At 50.9% G+C, this 17,863-nt stretch overlaps 1 protein-coding gene across 4 annotated transcripts in view; it reads left to right on the forward strand.

Moving 5' to 3' along the window:
- Positions 1–17,863, forward strand: part of ZER1 (zyg-11 related cell cycle regulator) — a 43,752-nt gene that overhangs the window by 5,634 nt on the left and 20,255 nt on the right. For 3 of the 4 annotated variants that reach the window (XM_026457107.2, XM_023217002.3, XM_026457108.1), the window contains exons 2-8: positions 11,920–12,171; positions 13,672–13,822; positions 14,016–14,452; positions 14,771–14,947; positions 16,064–16,178; positions 16,323–16,469; positions 16,802–16,975. In XM_026457107.2, the coding sequence (XP_026312892.1) occupies positions 12,014–12,171; positions 13,672–13,822; positions 14,016–14,452; positions 14,771–14,947; positions 16,064–16,178; positions 16,323–16,469; positions 16,802–16,975 (1,359 nt within the window). In that variant the 5' untranslated portion in view covers positions 11,920–12,013. The remainder of the gene's footprint in view (positions 1–11,919; positions 12,172–13,671; positions 13,823–14,015; positions 14,453–14,770; positions 14,948–16,063; positions 16,179–16,322; positions 16,470–16,801; positions 16,976–17,863) is intronic. The other variant, XM_026457109.2, reaches the window with a different exon arrangement.

Raw genomic sequence — 17,863 nt, forward strand, 5'->3', positions numbered from 1 at the left:
TTTTAGTAGAGACGGGGTTTCACCGTGTTAGCCAGGATGGTCTCGATATCCTGACCTAGTGATCCGCCCATCTCGGCCTCCCAAAGTGCTGGGATTACAGGCTTGAGCCACCGCGCCCGGCCAATTTTTGTGTTTTTAATAGAGACGGAGTTTCAACACGTTGGCCAGGCTGGGCTCAAACTCCTGACCTCAGGTGATCCACCTGCCTTGGCCTCCCAAAGTGCTGGGATTACAGGTGTAGGCCACTGTGCCTGGCCTGCCACACTGCATCTTGAACTAATGAACTATCTGTGGACATATCTGTCTGTTCACATGCATAGTCTGTGGCAAATTACATAGCCATAACCCCTTCATTCCAGCTGCATTTTCTGTAAGTTGTAGATGTTAACTCCTGCCTTGTGGGGGGTTGAGAGAATTCAATTAATTAACACATATAAAATACTTAGCAGAGTTCTTTTTTTTTTTTTTTTTTTTTTGAGACGGAATCTCGCTGTCACCAGGCTGGAGTACAGTGGCATGACTTTGGCTCACTGGAATCTCCGCTTCCCGGGTTCAAGCAATTCTCCTGCCTCAGCCTCCTGAGTAGCTGGGACTATAGGCACACGCCACCATGCCCTGCTAATTTTTTTTTTTTTTTTTTGAGACAGAGTCTTGCTCTGTCGCCCAGGCTGGAGTGCAGTGGCACGATCTCGGCTCACTGCGAGGTCCGCCTCCCAGGTTCACGCCGTTCTCCTGCCTCAGCCTCCTGAGTAGCTGGGACTACAGGCGCCCGCCACCACGCCTGGCTAATTTTTTGTATTTTTAGTAGAGACAGGGTTTCACCGTGTTAACCAGGATGGTCTTGATCTCCTGACCTCGTGATCTGCCCGCCTCGGCCTCCCAAAGTGTTAGGATTACAAGCATGAGCCACTGTGCCAGGCCGCTAATTTTTGTATTTTTAGTAGAGGCAGGGTTTCACCATGTTGGCCAGGATGGTCTCGATCCCTTGACCTCGTGATCCGCCCACCTTGGCCTCCCAAAGTGCTGGGATTAGAGGTGTGAGCCACCGCACCCGGCCAGAATTCTTGGTATATACTTCGTATCAGTATGGGTAGGATCATTAATACATTTGGTTACAAGAATAGAACCCAGCCAGTCTGATTACTAGCTGAATGCAGCCTCCTCAAGGCCTCTCTGTCTCCAGCATCACCAGCAGCCACCTAGCCATGAGGCACATTCCCCATTCATTGCATGTCTGCATCTTTCTGACATAACCCACCTCATGTATTTAATCTCTGCAGACTTTTCAGAGCCAGGTGGCATCTGGTTTTCACCTGTTTCCCGACCGCCTGGAGATCCCCACACTTGCTCTGCCTCCCCTCACACCCCCAGGCTCTGGCCCTTGATCTACTGCCTCCTGGAAAGCCTATAGCCTCTGTAAATAGGGCATTTGTTTGGGTTTTCCCTCCAGCTCCTAGGTTAGTATTTCACAGGGTGAGCACTGCTCCAAGGCTCAGAGCTTCTGGCTCCCCCAACCTCTCCGTTCCCTGGGTATCAGGACACTGGTGGGATCCCATGCTCCCCCCACCGGACTTCAGTTTCTCTTTCTCTCCCTTTGTTTGGATGGATGGACTGAAGACCAAATGTTTGGTGAGAAGCAGGGGTCTACTTTAGGTTTGCATCCCACTCTCATCAGTTTTGTGATCTCAGGCAAGCATCTGCTTAGTTGTGTATGCGTCAGTATCTTCATCAGAAAATGGAGTAACAATCTCTATCTTGTAGTACTAGAGTAAGGTAATTCCAATCATAGCAAACCTTTGTTCTGTTAAACGCCACGCATAAGTTGGGCACCAAAGTCAGACACCAAGGATACATGTGCGTGCGCACTTACGCACGTGTGTGTGTGTGTGTGTGTGTGTGTGTGTGTGTACATGTGCATGGTTGCAGGCATGCAAGCAAGCATACAGCTTTTGTCCTCCCAGAACTCACAGGCGGTGGGAGGGGGTCAGTAGACAAATTGTTATGTAAATGATTAATTAGTTGCAAGTACAGGGTACTAGGAAATGTTTTGTCAGTTAAATAAGAGACTCCAGGGAGTAAAGCCTGTAAGGAGCTTAGGACCACATCTGGAAGCAGCCAACATGGACGTGGTACCGCGGTGGCTGCTGCTGCTGCTGTTACTGTTTTTCTCTCTCTTCTCTCCCACTTCCCCCATTCCCCAGGATATCGTAAGTTCACGATAGATCTAGTATTAGAGAACATGCAAGAAAAGGGATGGAGAAAGACACAGGGTTCTTCCAGTGTGGTGGTCGGTCATAACCAGAGCTCCCTCTGTCCTCAGTGGCTGCAATTCCAGATGTCCTGTGTCTGCCCTGAGAATGACAGTCCCTAAGGAGTGGAGTAGGTAGAGAGGAGTAGGTAGAGTGGAGTAGGTAGAGATGGCTGCCTCTGGCAGGTGCTGGGCCTGCAGCTGGATGGGGCTCAGGGCATGGTAGCCCCAGGGCCCTTCAGTCTCCATGCCAGGATGGAGGATGGCTCCTTCCTCTTCCAGCTCATTCCAGCCCTGAGTGGCAAGGTCAACACTGCTAAGAGGAGGCTAGCAGATGGTGCCATCTACCTGGCTTGTATTTTGGGGGCTTTTTTCTTCCACTTGGGGAGCATGGTAAGAGCAGAGCAGCTGCCTAGGTAACTGGGCTCAGACCTGCAGAAAAGGCAAAACCCCAGTGGCTCTCCCTCATTCAGAGCCTCCGAGTCGAGAGGCATCATTTGCAGCCACTGGGCACCCAGCAGTGTCCTGGGCGCAGCGTGCAGGGAGAATGCGAGAATGTGCTGCACCTCCCAGGCCTCGTGCAGACCCCAGATGGCAAGTCCTTCGTCATTCCTTCCACAGCCCTTTGTTGAAACCTCACGTTGTGGCAGGCCCCACATTCAGTGTTCAGTGCTTCCTTTGTTCATTTAGCAAATAGTCATGGACCTGGGCCCGTAGTGCCAATGTCCCATGCACCCCCTCTTCTTGCAGCTTAGGTACTTCTTTGCTTCCTCCTGAAGTGCCTTCCCTTTTCCCCCTCCACCAGAGTTAACTAGGACTCATCTTTTGGGTCCCAGTTGAAATGTCACTTCTTTTTTTTTTGACGGAGTTTTGCCCTTATTGCCTAGGCTGGAGTGCAATGGCATGATCTCAGCTCACTGCACCCTCCACCTCCTGGATTCAAGCAATTCTGCCTCAGCCTCCCGAGTAGCTGGGTTTACAGGCACACGCCACCACATCTGGCTAATTTTTGTATTTTTAGTAGAGACGGAGTTTCACCACGTTGGCCAGGCTGGTCTTGAACTCCTGACCTCAGGTGATCCACCTACCTCAGTTTCCCAAAGTTTTGGGATTACAGGTGTGAGCCACCGCACCCGGCCTGAAATGTCACTTCTAAGGACACCTGCTCTGACTCCCCAGTCTGGGGCAAGTCCCCTGATTGGGTACCCAGAGCCCCAGGCCCCTCCTCCTGCAAGACACTGGTCCCAGTTACACGACGGCCACTTGTGGGCCCCGTAGGCGGATCTGTCTATCTCTGGAGCCAGTATGCTCCATGTGGTCAAGGACCTCGTCTGGCTTGCTCACCATAGGACCCCCGGTGCTGAGCAGGGACTGAGTGAGCAGGTCCAGGGATGTGATACCAAACAAGACAGCCTGGTTTTGCCCTCGTGGACCTGGCCATCTATCAAGGACACTGAATGATCAAAGCCACATCAGTACCAAGTGTTTGTTGCTGTGGTAGGTCGGGCCTGTGGAGGCACTCAGCAGGCACACCCTGGTGGGTCAAAGATGGCTTCCCAGAGGAAGTAACTTTGACACTGGGACCATAGGTATTAGCTATGTGAAAGGAGAGTTCAAAGATCATGTAGGCCGGGCGCGGTGGCTCAAGCCTATAATCCCAGCACTTTGGGAGGCCAAGACGGGCGGATCACGAGGTCAGGAGATCAAGACCATCCTGGCTAACACGGTGAAACCCCGTCTCTACTAAAAAATACAAAAAAAAAAAAAACTAGCCGGGCGAGGTGGCGGGCGCCTGTAGTCCCAGCTACTCGGGAGGCTGAGTCAGGAGAATGACGTAAACCTGGGAGGCTGAGCTGGCAGTGAGCTGAGATCCGGCCACTGCACTCCAGCCTGGGCCACACAGCGAGACTCTGTCTCAAAAAAAAAAAAAAAAAAAAGATCATGTGGGCTGGAGTGGCCAGGAGATACTTCCTGGAGGAAGGACATGGATTATATTTGGGTAGGGGAGGGGAGAAGGCAGTATTTAAAGTAGAAAGTGCAGTAATTAGTTGAATTTGGATGGTCCTCGTTGAAAGGGAACAGACTGGGCAAAGGTCTGAAGGTGACCTGTGCCGAGGGCCTTTTGCCAGGACAGTGAGGCCAGGCTGGCTGGAGTAGAGGGTTAGTGGGGACCAAGTAGGCCAGAAAGCTGACTCTAATTCCAGTGGACTTGAAAACAGTTGCTTTCCAAGAGTGGGGATACTCTGCCAGCAGTGCTCCCTCTGGTTCCAGTTTCCCAGGCAAGAGAGGCTACTGGGCTCTTGAAGATCTGGAAGTAAATGAAGGCAAAGGAAGGCCATGCCTGGGGCCCAGGCATCCTGGCTTTTGTGCCCTCCCTCGAGGGTGCCATGCTGCCAGTGGGACAGCTGACACAATAAGCCTTGTTGTGGGATACCCAGGCCCTGGAGCTGGGCTAGAACAGACCCCACTCTGTGGGAGCCAGGGCAGATGAGATAGGAGAAGGTGATGATTGTAAGAACAACAACAATAATAATAGTCTTTATTGAGCAATGACTACGTGCCAGACAGCGTTCTAAGTCCTTTCGATATTATTCCATGGAATCTTCACACCCTGCTGGGGATGAGGTATTGTGCTGCTTCTATTTTAGAGGAAAAATGACTGAGGCACAGAGAGGTGGAGATACTTGCCCAAGTTTGTTTGCTTGTGAGCAGCAAGCCTGAAATGTGAGCTAGGCCTCCCTGACTTCACAGCTCATCCACGCATAGTCCCTAGTAGACAGTGGTGCTATAGTTGAACTCAGAACTGGCTGACTCCAAAGCCCAAAGCGCCCTGTGGCTTCCCACTGGATTTCCTGAGCAGTCTGGAAGGCTCGCAAATAGACACAGAGGGAGGCTCCCAGAAGCTGGGACAATGCTGGGCCCCAGAACTCCAGAACCCTCTAAGACAGGGGTGTCCAATCTTTCAGCTTCCCTGGGCCACACCGGAAAAATAATTGTCTTGGGCCACACATAAAATACACCAACACTAACAATAGCAGATGAGCTAAAAAAAAAAAAAAAAAGTTCATAAATCTCATAATGTTTTAAGAAAGTTTACAAATTTGTGTTGGGCTTCATTCAAAGCTGTCCTGGTCCACATGCAGCCCATGGACCACAAGCTGGACAAGCTTGCTCTAAGAGATGTGAGGGATTCCACAAGACCAGGTTCCAGTCCCAGTTTACACAGCTCCCTCTGTCTGACCTGGAGTTTCCTCCTCTATAAGATGGGGTCAGCTGGGCATGGTGGCTCACACCTGTAACCCCAGCACTTTGGGAGGCCAAGGCGGGCAGATCACGAGGTCAGGAGTTTGAGACCATCCTGGCTAACATGGTGAAACCCTGGCTCTACTAAAAATGCAAAAAATTATCCAAGTGTGGTGGCGGGCGCTTGTAGTCCCGGCTACTTGGGAGGCTGAGGCAGGAGAATGGTGTGAACCAGGGAGGCGGAGCTTGCAGTGAACCAAGATGGTGCCACTGCACTCCAGCCTGGGTGACGGAGCGAGATTCCGTCTCAAAAAAAAAAAAAAAAAAAAGATGGGGTCATAGGGCCAGGCACGGTGGCTCACTCCTGTAATCCCAGCACTTTGGGAGGCCAAGGCGGGTGGATCACCTGAGCTCAGGAGTTTGAGACCAGCCTGGCCAACATAGCAAAACCCTGTCTCTACTAAAAACACAAAAATTAGCCAGGTGTGGGGGCAGGCGCCTGTAGTCCCAGCTCCTCAGGAGGCTGAGGCAGGAGAATAACTTGAACCTGGAAAGTGGAGGTTGCAGTGAGCCGAGGTGGTGCCACTACGTTCCCGCCTGGGTGACACAGAGCAAGACTCCGTCTGAAAAAAAAAAAAGGTGGGATCATAACCACCATGTTGTGTACTTAGTCTGTTGGGCTGGGACTAAGCATTTTCCCAACATTATCTCATTTACTACCACAGCCCTGCGAAGTAGAGATTATTATCCTTATTTTCCAGATGAAGAAACTGAGGTCTGGAGAGGTTAAGTACCTTTTTTTTTTTTTTTTTTTTTTTCCGGAGTCTTGCTGTGTTGCCAGGCTGGAGTGAAGTGGCGCAATCTTGGCTCACTGCAACTTCCCCTCCCGGGTTCAAGTGATTCTCCTCCCTCAGTCTCTTGAGTAGCTGGGATTACAGGTGTGCACTACCACACCAGCTAATTTTTTTGAATTTTTAGTAGAGACGGGGTTTCACCATGTTGGCCTCGATGGAGAGGTTAAGTAATTTTATAGTGAATTGTACAACTGGGTCAAAACATAGATCTGTCTGACCACAGAGCCTGCACTGTAAGAAAAAACTTTTGGGCCTGGGTGCAGTGGCTCACGCCTGTAATCCCAGCACTTTGGGAGGCCGAGGCAGGCAGATCAGGAGGTCAGGAGATCGAGACCATCCTGGCTAACACGGTGAAACCCCGTCTTTACTCAAAATACAAAAAATCAGCTGAGCGTGGTGGCACACGTCTGTAGTCCCAGCTACTTGGGAGTCTGAGGCAGGAGAATCGCTTGAACCTGGGAGGCGGAGGTTGCAGTGAGCTGAGATCACGCCACTGCACTCCAGTTTGGGCGACAGAGCGAGACTCCATCTCAAAAAAACCCCAAAAACTTCTATGAAGTATAACATACATGAGAGGCCAGGTACAGGTGGCTCACGCCTGCAATCCCAGCACTTTGGGAGGCCAAGGTAGGAGGATCGCTTGAGCCCAGGAGTTTGAGACCAACCTGGGCAACACAGAAAGACCCTGTCTTTACTAAAAGTTAAAAAATTTACTGGGCGTGGTGGCACATGCCTGTAGTCCCAGCTACTCAACAGGCTGAGGTGGGAGCATCGCTTGAGCCCAGGTGGTCAAGGCTGCAGTGAGCCGTGATCACACCACCACCCTGCAACCTGGGCAACAGTATGAGACTTTCTCAGAAAAAAAATTAATAAACAAAAACAAAAAAACAACCAAAGAATTACATACATAAGGAAAGATACACAAAATATCAGTATGGAGTCTGATTAACTTTTTTTTTTTTTGAGACAGAGTCTTGCTGTGTTGCCTGCACTGGAGTGCAGTGGTGCCATCTTGGCTCACTGCAAGCTCCGCCTCCTGGTTTCATGCCATTCGCCTCCCTCAGCCTCCCGAGTAGCTGGGACTGCAGGCTCCCGCCACCAGGCCCAGCTAATTTTTGTTTTGTTTTGTTTTTGAAACGGAGTCTCACTCTGTCGGCCAGGCTGGAGTGCAGTGGCACCATCTCCGCTCACTGCAAGCTCCACCTCCCGGGTTCATGTAATTCTCCTGCTTCAGCCTCCCGAGTAGCTGGGACTATAGGCACGTGCCACCATGCCCGGCTAATTTTTTGTATTTTTAGTAGAGACAGGGCTTTACCATGTTAGCCAGGATGGTCTTGATCTCCTGACCTCATGATCCGCCCGCCTCAGCCTCCCAAAGTGCTGGGATTACAGGTGTGAGCCACCGCGCCCGGCTGGCATTTTATTAACTTTCTATTCAATTACAATATTCGGGCCGGGCGTGGTGGCTCACGTCTGTAATCCCAGCACTTTGGGAGGCAGAGGTGGGCAGATCACCTGAGGTAAGGTGTTCAAGACCAGTCTGACCAACATGATGAAACCCCATCTCGGTTTTTTTTTTTTTTGTATTTTTTTTTTTTTTTTTTTAGTAGAGACGGGGTTTCACTGTGTTAGCCAGGATGGTCTCGATCTCCCGACCTCGTGATCCGCCTGTCTCGGCCTCCCAAAGTGCTGGGATCACAAGCTTGAGCCACCACGCCCGGCCGAAACCCCATCTCTACCAAAAATATTAAAAAAAAAAAAAATTAGCTGGGTGCGGTGGCAGGCACCTGTAATCCCTGCTACTCCAGAGGCTGAAGCAGGAGAACAGCTTGAACCCTAGAGGTGGAGGTTGCAGTGAGCTAAAATCATGCCACTGCACCCCAGCCTGGGTGAGAGGGTGAGACTCCGTCTCACAAAACAAACAAACAAATAAACAAAAAACCCAATATTCACTTGAAAAAGTACACACATCATGATACACAGTTCATTGAAGATTCACACAGTGAACAAGCCTGGATACCCAGTACTCTGATCAAGGAGACTAGAAGCTCCTCAGCACCCAGAAACTCCCTTGCAGTCACCTCCCCAGGTGACCACAGTCCTCACTTCTCCCACCACAGATGAGATTCCCCTGCTTTTGAACTTAGTGGAGTGACACAGTACAGACCCTTTTGTGTTCTGACTCCTCTTATTAAACGCAGTAAGTGTTTGCCGGGCACAATGGCTCATGCCTGTAATCCCAGCACTTTGGGAGCCCGGGGTAAGCAGATTGCTTGAGCACAAGAGTTTGAGACCAGCCTGGACAACATAGCAAGACCTTGTCTCTAAAAAAAAAAAAAAAAAAATTAGCCGGATGTGGTGGTGCATGCCTGGAGTCTCAGTCTCAGGTACTCAGGAGGCTAAGGTGGGAGGATTGCTTGAGCCTGTGAAATAGAGGGTGCAGTGAGCCGAGATCACACCACTGCACTCTAGCCTAGGTAACAGTGAGATTCTGTCTCAAAAATTAAAAATTAAGGCCGGGCACAGTGGCTCACACCTGTAATCCCAGCACTTTGGAAGGCCAAAGCGAGCAGATCACCTGAGGTCAGGAGTTCAAGACCAGCCTGACCAACATGGGTAACCCTGTCTCTACTAAAAGAAAAAAATACAAAAATTAGCTGAGCATGCTGGTGCATACTGAACCCAGGAGGTGGAGGTTGCAGTGAGTCGAGATCATGCCACTGCACTCCAGCCTGAGCAACAGAGCAAGACTCTATCTCAAAAAAAAAAAAAACCCCGGGCACGGTGGCTCAAGCCTGTAATCCCAGCACTTTGGGAGGCCGAGGCGGGCGGATCACGAGGTCAGAAGATCGAGACCATCCTGGCTAACATGGTGAAACCCCATCTCTACTAAAAAATACAAAAAACTAGCCGGGCGAGGGCGAGGTGGCGGGCGCCTAGTCCCAGCTACTCGGGAGGCTGAGGCAGGAGAATGGCGTAAACCCGGGAGGCGGAGCTTGCAGTGAGCTGAGATCCGGCCACTGCACTCCAGCCTGAGCGACAGAGCCAGACTCCATCTCAAAAAAAAAAACTAAAAATTGAGGGGAAAAAAAAATTGTAAGCGTTATCCAAGCTGTTAACAGGAGTTTGTGCCTTCTCATTGCCATGCAGTATTTAGTAGATGAATATACCATAATTTTCCATTCCAATGCTAGTGGGCATTTAGGTTATTTTCTGGTTTTGGCCATTACAAATAGTGCTGCTGAGAACATTCTAGTGTAGATCTTTTGGTGCACATTTACTTATGCATTTCTGTTGGGTATATACCTAGGAGTGGAATTGCTAAATGTTGAACGCATGTATGTTCAGCTTTAGTAAATAGTGAATAGTGTTAAATACTGTTCCCATTATATTCCCAGTTCACACCAATTTGCCCTGCCGCCAGGCCTGTGGGAGATTTCCCACTGTTCCCTATCTTCCCCAATGCCAGGTATTGCCCATGTTGTTGTTGCTGTTGTTGTGTTCAGTTGAGCCAGTGGGCATATGGGAAATGGCATCTCATTGTGGTTTTACTGTGCATTTCCCTAATAGTAAAGAAGTTGAGTGCGTTTCACATGTTTATTGTCTGTTTCACTATCTTCCTTTATGAAATACCTGTTCAAATCTTTCACTCTTTTTTTTTCTTTTTTCTTTTTTTTTTTTTTTTGAGACAGGGTCTGTCTTTGTCTCCCAGGCTAGAGCGCAGTGGTGCAATCACAGCTCACTGCAGCCTCAACCTCTTGGGCTCAGGTGATTCTCCCACCTCAGCCTCCCAAGTAGCTGGGACTACAGGCATATGCCACCGTGCCCAGCTAATTCTTTTTGTATTTTTTGTAGAGACAGGGTTTCGCCCTGTTGCCCAGGCTGGTCATGAACTCCTGGGCTCAAACGATTTGCCCACCTCGGGCTCCCAAAGCACTGGGATTACAGGCGTGAGCCACTGCGCCCAGGCTCTTCGTGGTATCTTTTGATGAACAGAGTTTTTAATTTTGAGGTAGTCCAATTTATCAATTTCTTTCTCTCCATGTGAGATCATTGCCTATTCTAAAGTCATAAAGATACAATCTTGTGTTTTCTTCTAGAAACCTTCTTGTTTTACCTTTCACATTTATATCTATCATCTATCTCAAATTAATTTTTGTATATGCATGAACAGAAATTTCTTTGCTTCAGTGTAGATAAGTTTATAATTTTCTACCTCCTGGTTAGCACCTCTTGAGTCCTAGTTAAGAAATCTTTAGCTATGCTAAAGTCATGAAGCTAGTAGGAGGCTTCACTTTTTTAAATAACAGTTTTACTGAGATATAATTCACATGTCACACAATTCACCCATATAAAGTATATGGTTCCATGATTTTTAGTATATTCACAGAGTGCACCCATGACCACCGTCAATTTTAGACCATTTTCATCACCCCAGAAAGAAACTCCATACCCACTGGCAGTTACTCTCCTTTTTCCCAACCACAAACCTACTTCTGTCTCTACAGATTTGCCTATTCTCACTGGACATTTCTATCAAAGGAATCAAACAGTATGTGACTTTTTTTTTTAAACTGATTTCTTTCACTCAGCATAATGTTTTCAAGGTCCAACATGATAGCATGGATCACTACTTTTTATGACTGAATAATATTGCACTATATGAATATGTAACATTTTGTCGATCCATTCATCAGTTGAAGGACATTTGGGTGGTTTCTACTTTTTGACTCTTACAAATAATGTTGCTATGAATGGTCACGTCCGAGTTTCTGTGTGGACATATGTTCTCATTGCTCTTGTGAGGAGCCTTCATTTTTAATCAGACACCATGAGATTCAGTGATATCATGTCTGTATGTCTATTAAGCCTTGGAACAGACTAAGTGCTCAATCACCTATAGCTGTATACAGGTTAGGAAGTACTGCACAGCATGGAACACCCCAGTGTAGCTGTTAAGATTGTGGGAAGCAGCCGGGCATGGTGGTTCAAGCCTGTAATACCAGCACTTTGGGAGGCCGAGACGGGCGGATCACGAGGTCAGGAGATCGAGACCATCCTGGCTAACATGGTGAAACCTCGTCTCTACTACAAAAATACAAAAAAACTAGCTGGGCGAGGTGGTGGGCGTCTGTAGTCCCAGCTACTCGGGAGGCTGAGGCAGGAGAATGGCATAGACCCGGGAGGTGGAGCTTGCAGTGAGCCGAGATCCGGCCACTGCACTCCAGTCTGGGCGACAGAGCAAGACTCTGAAAAAAAAAAAAAAAGATTGTGGGAAGCAGAAGAGTGAAAATCCCTATTACCCCAACCCAAGCATTGAGTCCCCAGCACACACATCTGCCCACAGGCAAATAAGTGCTTGGACAAGGCTCCATGTTCTTTGCAGGTCAAATTGTGCATAGATAGTGGCACAGCAGAGGCGGGTGAGAGATGGAGTCAGGAGACCTGGGCCTGGCCCTGCTAAGCTGCTAATTGGAGTGTGGTCTCAGTTTCCCTACTCAGAGTGTGGACATGGGGCCACTGATGGTTCTAGCCCTTGTGTGTGGCTCACTTGGCATCTTGTCCACTCCCCAGGCAGTGGCTCTGCCAATGATCCTGTGAGTGTTCAGGAATCACTGTTGTCCCTGGGGACCCTTGTCCTGGAGTGGCCCACCTGCCTGCCGCCAGCATGGCGTCTGACACTCCTGAGTCACTGATGGCCCTCTGTACTGACTTCTGCTTGCGCAACCTGGATGGCACCCTGGGCTACCTGCTGGACAAGGAGACCCTACGGCTACATCCGGACATCTTCTTGCCCAGCGAGATCTGTGACCGGCTCGTCAATGAGTGAGCAGACCTGGGGCAGAGGAGGGGCAGGGGTCCTCCCATGAATGTGTATAGAGAGATTGGGACCATGTGTGCACTACATGGGGAGTAGCTATGGAGACGAATGTGTGAGGGTGTGTATGTGCACACGGATGTTCATGGGTGCAAGAGAATAGTGATGTATCCGTAACCGTAAAGGTGTATATGTGTGTTTCTTGGTGTGTATGTGGAGGAGTGTGCACGTGAAGGCATGGGTGTGTGTACACATGTAAGCTTATGCAGCACAGGTTATTTTTGAGGGCAAAACTGCATGTGTGCATTTAGAGATGTGATTGTGTCAAAATCTGCTTATAAATAAAGGAATTAAGTGTTGCCCCACATGTATGTGTATGTACATTCACATGCACACACCTGTGCTTGTGAATTCAGTGAACATGGCCACATAAGGGTTTAGGTGCCAGTGCCAGAATAACGGATCCATGACCAGGGAGTGAATCATCCAGAGTCACTCATTTGAGACAGGGTCTCAAGGGAAAAATCTGAATGGCCCTCCGAGGGCCTCCCTACTCCTAGGGGCTCCTAGAAGCATGCTGTGCAGTCACTGAAAGCTGGGAGTTCAATCTAGAGGCCCAGATGGTGGCCAGGCATGGTGGCTCACACCTGTAATTCCAGCATTTTGGGAAGCCAAGACAGGAGGATCACTTGAGACCAGGAATTCAAAATCAGCCTGGGTGACATAGCGAGACCTTGTCTCTAGGGGAAAAAAAAAAAAAAAAAAGGAAAAGGAAAAGAAAAAAATAGATTCCCAGAAGGGAAATTGGTAGACAGCTGCATTGGAAACTAGAAGCCTGTGTGGGCCTGAGGACAGAGGTGGACCTGTAATAACGTCCTGAGCATTTACTGTGGGTCAGGCTCTAGGTTGGATACTTTGCAGGCCAGAGTTATATCCACTTTACAGATGAAGAAACTGAGGTCTGGGAAAGTTCATTTACTTGTGTGAAGTTGCCCAGGTAGGAAGCAGCCAAGCCAAGATTTAGATTCTAAAGCGTTTGAATCCAAAGCATTTCCCAGCAGACCAGGATTCTTGCATGAGCTGATGTCTCAACAGGGCTTAATTAAGGGCTTGCCCTGTACCCAGCTGGGAACTCTGAACTACTTGGCTTACTTTGCCTGTTTAAAAGGGTCACAGGAGGGGCTTAAAGAAGGTGATGAGAGTGGTCATGCCAGGGGGGCTGCTGCCCCTGCAGTGTGCGTGGAGGTTGTGTGACAGGCATGTGCGTTGGGAGAGATGGCCCCTGCATCATCTAGAAGGTCTCCCAGAGAGCTGCCTTTAGATTCCTGGTTCCTAGGCACCCTTAATCTTACTGGTAGTTTAGTCAGGATCCAACCAGATACTCTTAGGAGAAGGAGGTTGCTACTTGGGGTGATCCAAGAAAGCTTCAGGGGGAGAAGGGCTTGGCTTTGAAGCGAGGATGAGAGTCCCTGTGGCCCTCCCCTGAGCCAGGCTTTCTCCTCTCCCAGGTATGTGGAGCTGGTGAACGCTGCCTGTAACTTCGAGCCACACGAGAGCTTCTTCAGCCTCTTCTCAGACCCCCGCAGCACCCGCCTCACACGGATCCACCTCCGCGAGGACCTGGTGCAGGACCAGGACCTGGAGGCCATCCGCAAGCAGGTGAGACCTGCCCCGCCACAGCACCGGGAGGGCCCACACCAAGCAGGGGCCAGGCTGCTCTCCTCCAGCCCAGCCAGTGCACACCCTGACTGTGCACATCACCCTTTCCAACCCACCTGTAGCCCAGGACAAGGCCTGGGGCGGGGGGAAGGGGCAGGGGCAGTGATGATGATGCAGCTGTGCCCACTCCCAGGACCTGGTGGAGCTGTACCTGACCAACTGTGAGAAGCTGTCTGCCAAGAGCCTGCAGACACTGAGGAGCTTCAGCCACACCCTGGTGTCCTTGAGCCTCTTCGGCTGTACAAACATTTTCTATGAGGAGGAGAACCCAGGGGGCTGTGAAGATGAGTACCTCGTCAACCCCACCTGCCAGGTGCTGGTTAAGGATTTCACCTTTGAGGGCTTCAGCCGCCTCCGCTTCCTCAACTTGGGCCGCATGATTGATTGGGTCCCTGTGGAGTCCCTGCTGCGGCCGCTCAACTCCCTGGCAGCCTTGGACCTCTCAGGCATTCAGACGAGTGATGCCGCCTTCCTCACGCAGTGGAAAGACAGCCTGGTGTCTCTCGTGCTCTATAACATGGACCTGTCCGACGACCACATCCGGGTCATCGTGCAGCTGCACAAGCTGCGGTGAGCTCCTGGCCCAGAGCTCACCAGGGTGGGGATGGGTGGGCAGGTGGGAAAGAGTAGAGGTGAGTGTTGTCATGCACGCCCTCAGGGTTCAGGAGCCCTTGGTTAGGCAGAGGGTGGGGATGAAGACACAGTCCCATTCCTTAAACCCAGTGTTTCAGCTGGATTGAGGCTATTCGGGGTTTCTTCCCAGAATGCCCTGGAGAAGTCATGGCAGGCATGGGCCATCCCCTGCTACAGATGAAAGGAGCCGGGGTCTGCAAGGCAGCCCCACCCTGTACCCAGCCCCTGACCTGCACCCCCTACCCTAATCTTCAGACACCTGGACATCTCCCGAGACCGCCTCTCCAGCTACTACAAGTTCAAGCTGACTCGGGAGGTGCTGAGCCTCTTTGTGCAGAAGCTGGGGAACCTGATGTCCCTGGACATCTCTGGCCACATGATCCTAGAGAACTGCAGCATCTCCAAGATGGAAGAGGAAGCGGGACAGACCAGGTGGGGCCCCACCCTCCAAGGCTACTGGTAGGCTGTCATTCAATAAGCATTTAGGCTGGTGCAGTGGCTCACACCTGTAATCCCAGCACTTTGGGAAGCTGAGATAGGCGGATCACTTGAAGCCCGGAGTTGGAGACCAGCCTGGCCAACATGGTGGCAGACACCTGTAGTCCCAGCTGCTTGGGAGGCTAAGGTGTGAGAATTGCTTGAGCCCGGGAGGCGGAGCCTGCAGTGTGCTGAGATCACGCCACTGCACTCTAGCCTGGGCAACAGAGTGGGACTTTGTCTCAAAATAAAAAAAAGTATTTGCCAAGTACCCCTCCACCAAGTGCTGTGCTGTGTGCTAGAGATAAGGAAACAAATCAGGTCCTGCCCTCTCGGAGTCTGTGTGAGCTGGTGGGGACAGTCAAGTCATTCATTACAAGGGCTATGGTAGGGGCAATCCAGGGCCCCAGGGTGGCCTGAAGATCAGGAAGGAAGGAGGAGGAGGGACGCATCCTGGCTGTCCTGAAAGCTCATTCTGCCTTTGCCAGAGGAAAGGTGTTCTAGCAGAGGGAACAGCACCTGCAAAGGCCAGTAGGTGAGAGCATGAGGAGCGACAGGGGAACTACCTAACGCTCAGCCTGACCAGAGCACAGTGCCATGGGGGGAAGAGGCGAGGCTGGCAGTGTCTGCCACCTATGGAGTATTGCTGGACATAGGTCAGTTCCTGGGTTGGTTGGTTGAGAAGTTTGACCAAACCCTACCAGCTGTAACTGGCCACCCATAAGCCCTGGCCCCAGCCTACTTTAATGGTGTTCAGTTGAGCTTGTCCCTTTGTGATTGTTGGTGAGACCTAAAAGTGCCATGTCCTTACTAAAATGGCAGGTGGTTTCTAAAGGTGGCTGCATCACCCATCCTACGTGTTCCCCTACTATGTGACCTTGCCACCCTTCCATCAGGAGGTGGTGCCTATGTCCCCTACCATTAAAAACAAAAGGAACAGGGGATGAGGTTGGAGGGCCTAGAAGAGAAAGCAAGGAAATGCCTCACCACCCCTAGTGGGGAGATCCAGCTCAGGCCTGTTCCAGCCCCTTGCAGATCCAAGCCACTGACACCAGCACCTTCTTTCCCCAGCATTGAGCCTTCCAAGAGCAGCATCATACCTTTCCGGGCTCTGAAGAGGCCGCTGCAGTTCCTCGGGCTCTTCGAAAACTCTCTGTGCCGCCTCACGCACATTCCGGCCTACAAAGTGAGCGTGGAAGTGGGATGGGGCTGGGTCAGGGAGCCTTAGGAGAGAGAAGGAGCTGGATTCTGGGGCTGGAGACTTCAGTTGGGATCTGGCATCCCAGCCCTTGGCCTCTTCTGGGTTGTTCTGAGCATGTCCCACCCGCAGGTAAGTGGTGATAAGAACGAAGAGCAGGTGCTGAATGCCATCGAGGCCTACACGGAGCACCGGCCTGAGATCACCTCACGGGCTATCAACCTGCTTTTTGACATTGCCCGCATCGAGCGCTGCAACCAGCTGCTGCGGGCCCTGAAGGTCAGCTCCAAGCCTGGGGCCTTGACCTCCTGTCCCTCCCCACCTGGAGCATGTCAGGCTTGGCTGAGCCATGTCCCCAGAGCCCCTGTCCTTCTGCACCCTGTCCCCAGGGCCCCAGGACCAGAACCCCAGCCTGGGCCTCACAGCACTTGACTGGCTTCAGCACTGGCCTTGTTCAGTTCCAACCCTGGTGTCTGCTCCCCAGGCCCCACTTCTGCCTTAAGAGAGCAAGACCAGGCTAAACCCTGCCCCAGAGAGCCTGTTCCAGCCCCTTGCAGAGCCCAGGCCTCTCCTTGCACTTGCCAGCCCAGGTCCCCCTTGTCTTCATACAGCTGGTCATCACGGCCCTCAAGTGCCACAAATATGACAGAAACATTCAAGTGACAGGCAGTGCCGCCCTCTTCTACCTAACAAATTCCGAGTACCGCTCAGAGCAGAGTGTGAAGCTGCGCCGGCAGGTCATCCAGGTGGTGCTGAATGGCATGGAATCCTACCAGGAGGTGACGGTGAGCCCCCACCTGCCACGGCCTGCATGCTCTGACCCAGCCACCCCTTTCCTGCTTCCTGCATTCCGCTAGGGCTCCCCCAGCTCTGGGCTGCATCCTTCTCAGCTCCCTTTCCCACGGCAGCACTCCCCAACTCTTGGGACCTGACACTCAGGGTCCCCGGGACCTGGCCCTTCCCACAGTCCATCACCCCTGGCTGCCTTCCATCCTCTTCCTCCCTGCCCCATGTGGGGGTGGGGGCCCAGGGACCCTGCCCTTCTCCCTGCCTGAGCTGTTTCCTTAGCCCTTCTGCCCATACACTCTGCTGGGGGATTTCTTACCATAAATAAAAATAATAAAAGCTTTTACTATAGAAAAGTTATAATTACAGATATACAGAAAATAAAAATCACCCGTAAACCCACTACCCAGATTTAGGCACCATTAACATGGGCTATCGATTGTGGATTTTAGCCTATGCACACGTATTTTGTAAATGGGATACACAAACTGTATACTGTTTGTATACAGTGGATTTTTACTTCAACTGTGTCACATGAACATGAACATCTCCCTTATCAGCCAACATTTTGTTTTTTTGAGACAGAGTTTCACTCTTGTTGCCCAGGCTGGAGTGCAGTGGTGCGATCTTGGCTCACTGCAACTTCCACCTCCCGGGTCCAAGTGATTCTTCTGCCTCAGCCTCCCAAGTAGCTGGGATTACAGGCATGCACCATCACGCCTGGCTAATTTTGTATTTTTAGTAAAGATGGGATTTCACCATATTGGTCAGGCTGGTCTCGAACTCCTGACCTCAGGTGATCCACCCGCCTCAGCCTCCCAAAGTGCTGGGATTACAGGTGTGAGCCACCGCACCTGACCAGCCAACAAATTTTTTTTCATATGGAG

Source organism: Piliocolobus tephrosceles, chromosome 14 (assembly GCF_002776525.5).
Source record: "Piliocolobus tephrosceles isolate RC106 chromosome 14, ASM277652v3, whole genome shotgun sequence".
Lineage (NCBI taxonomy): Eukaryota > Metazoa > Chordata > Mammalia > Primates > Cercopithecidae > Piliocolobus > Piliocolobus tephrosceles.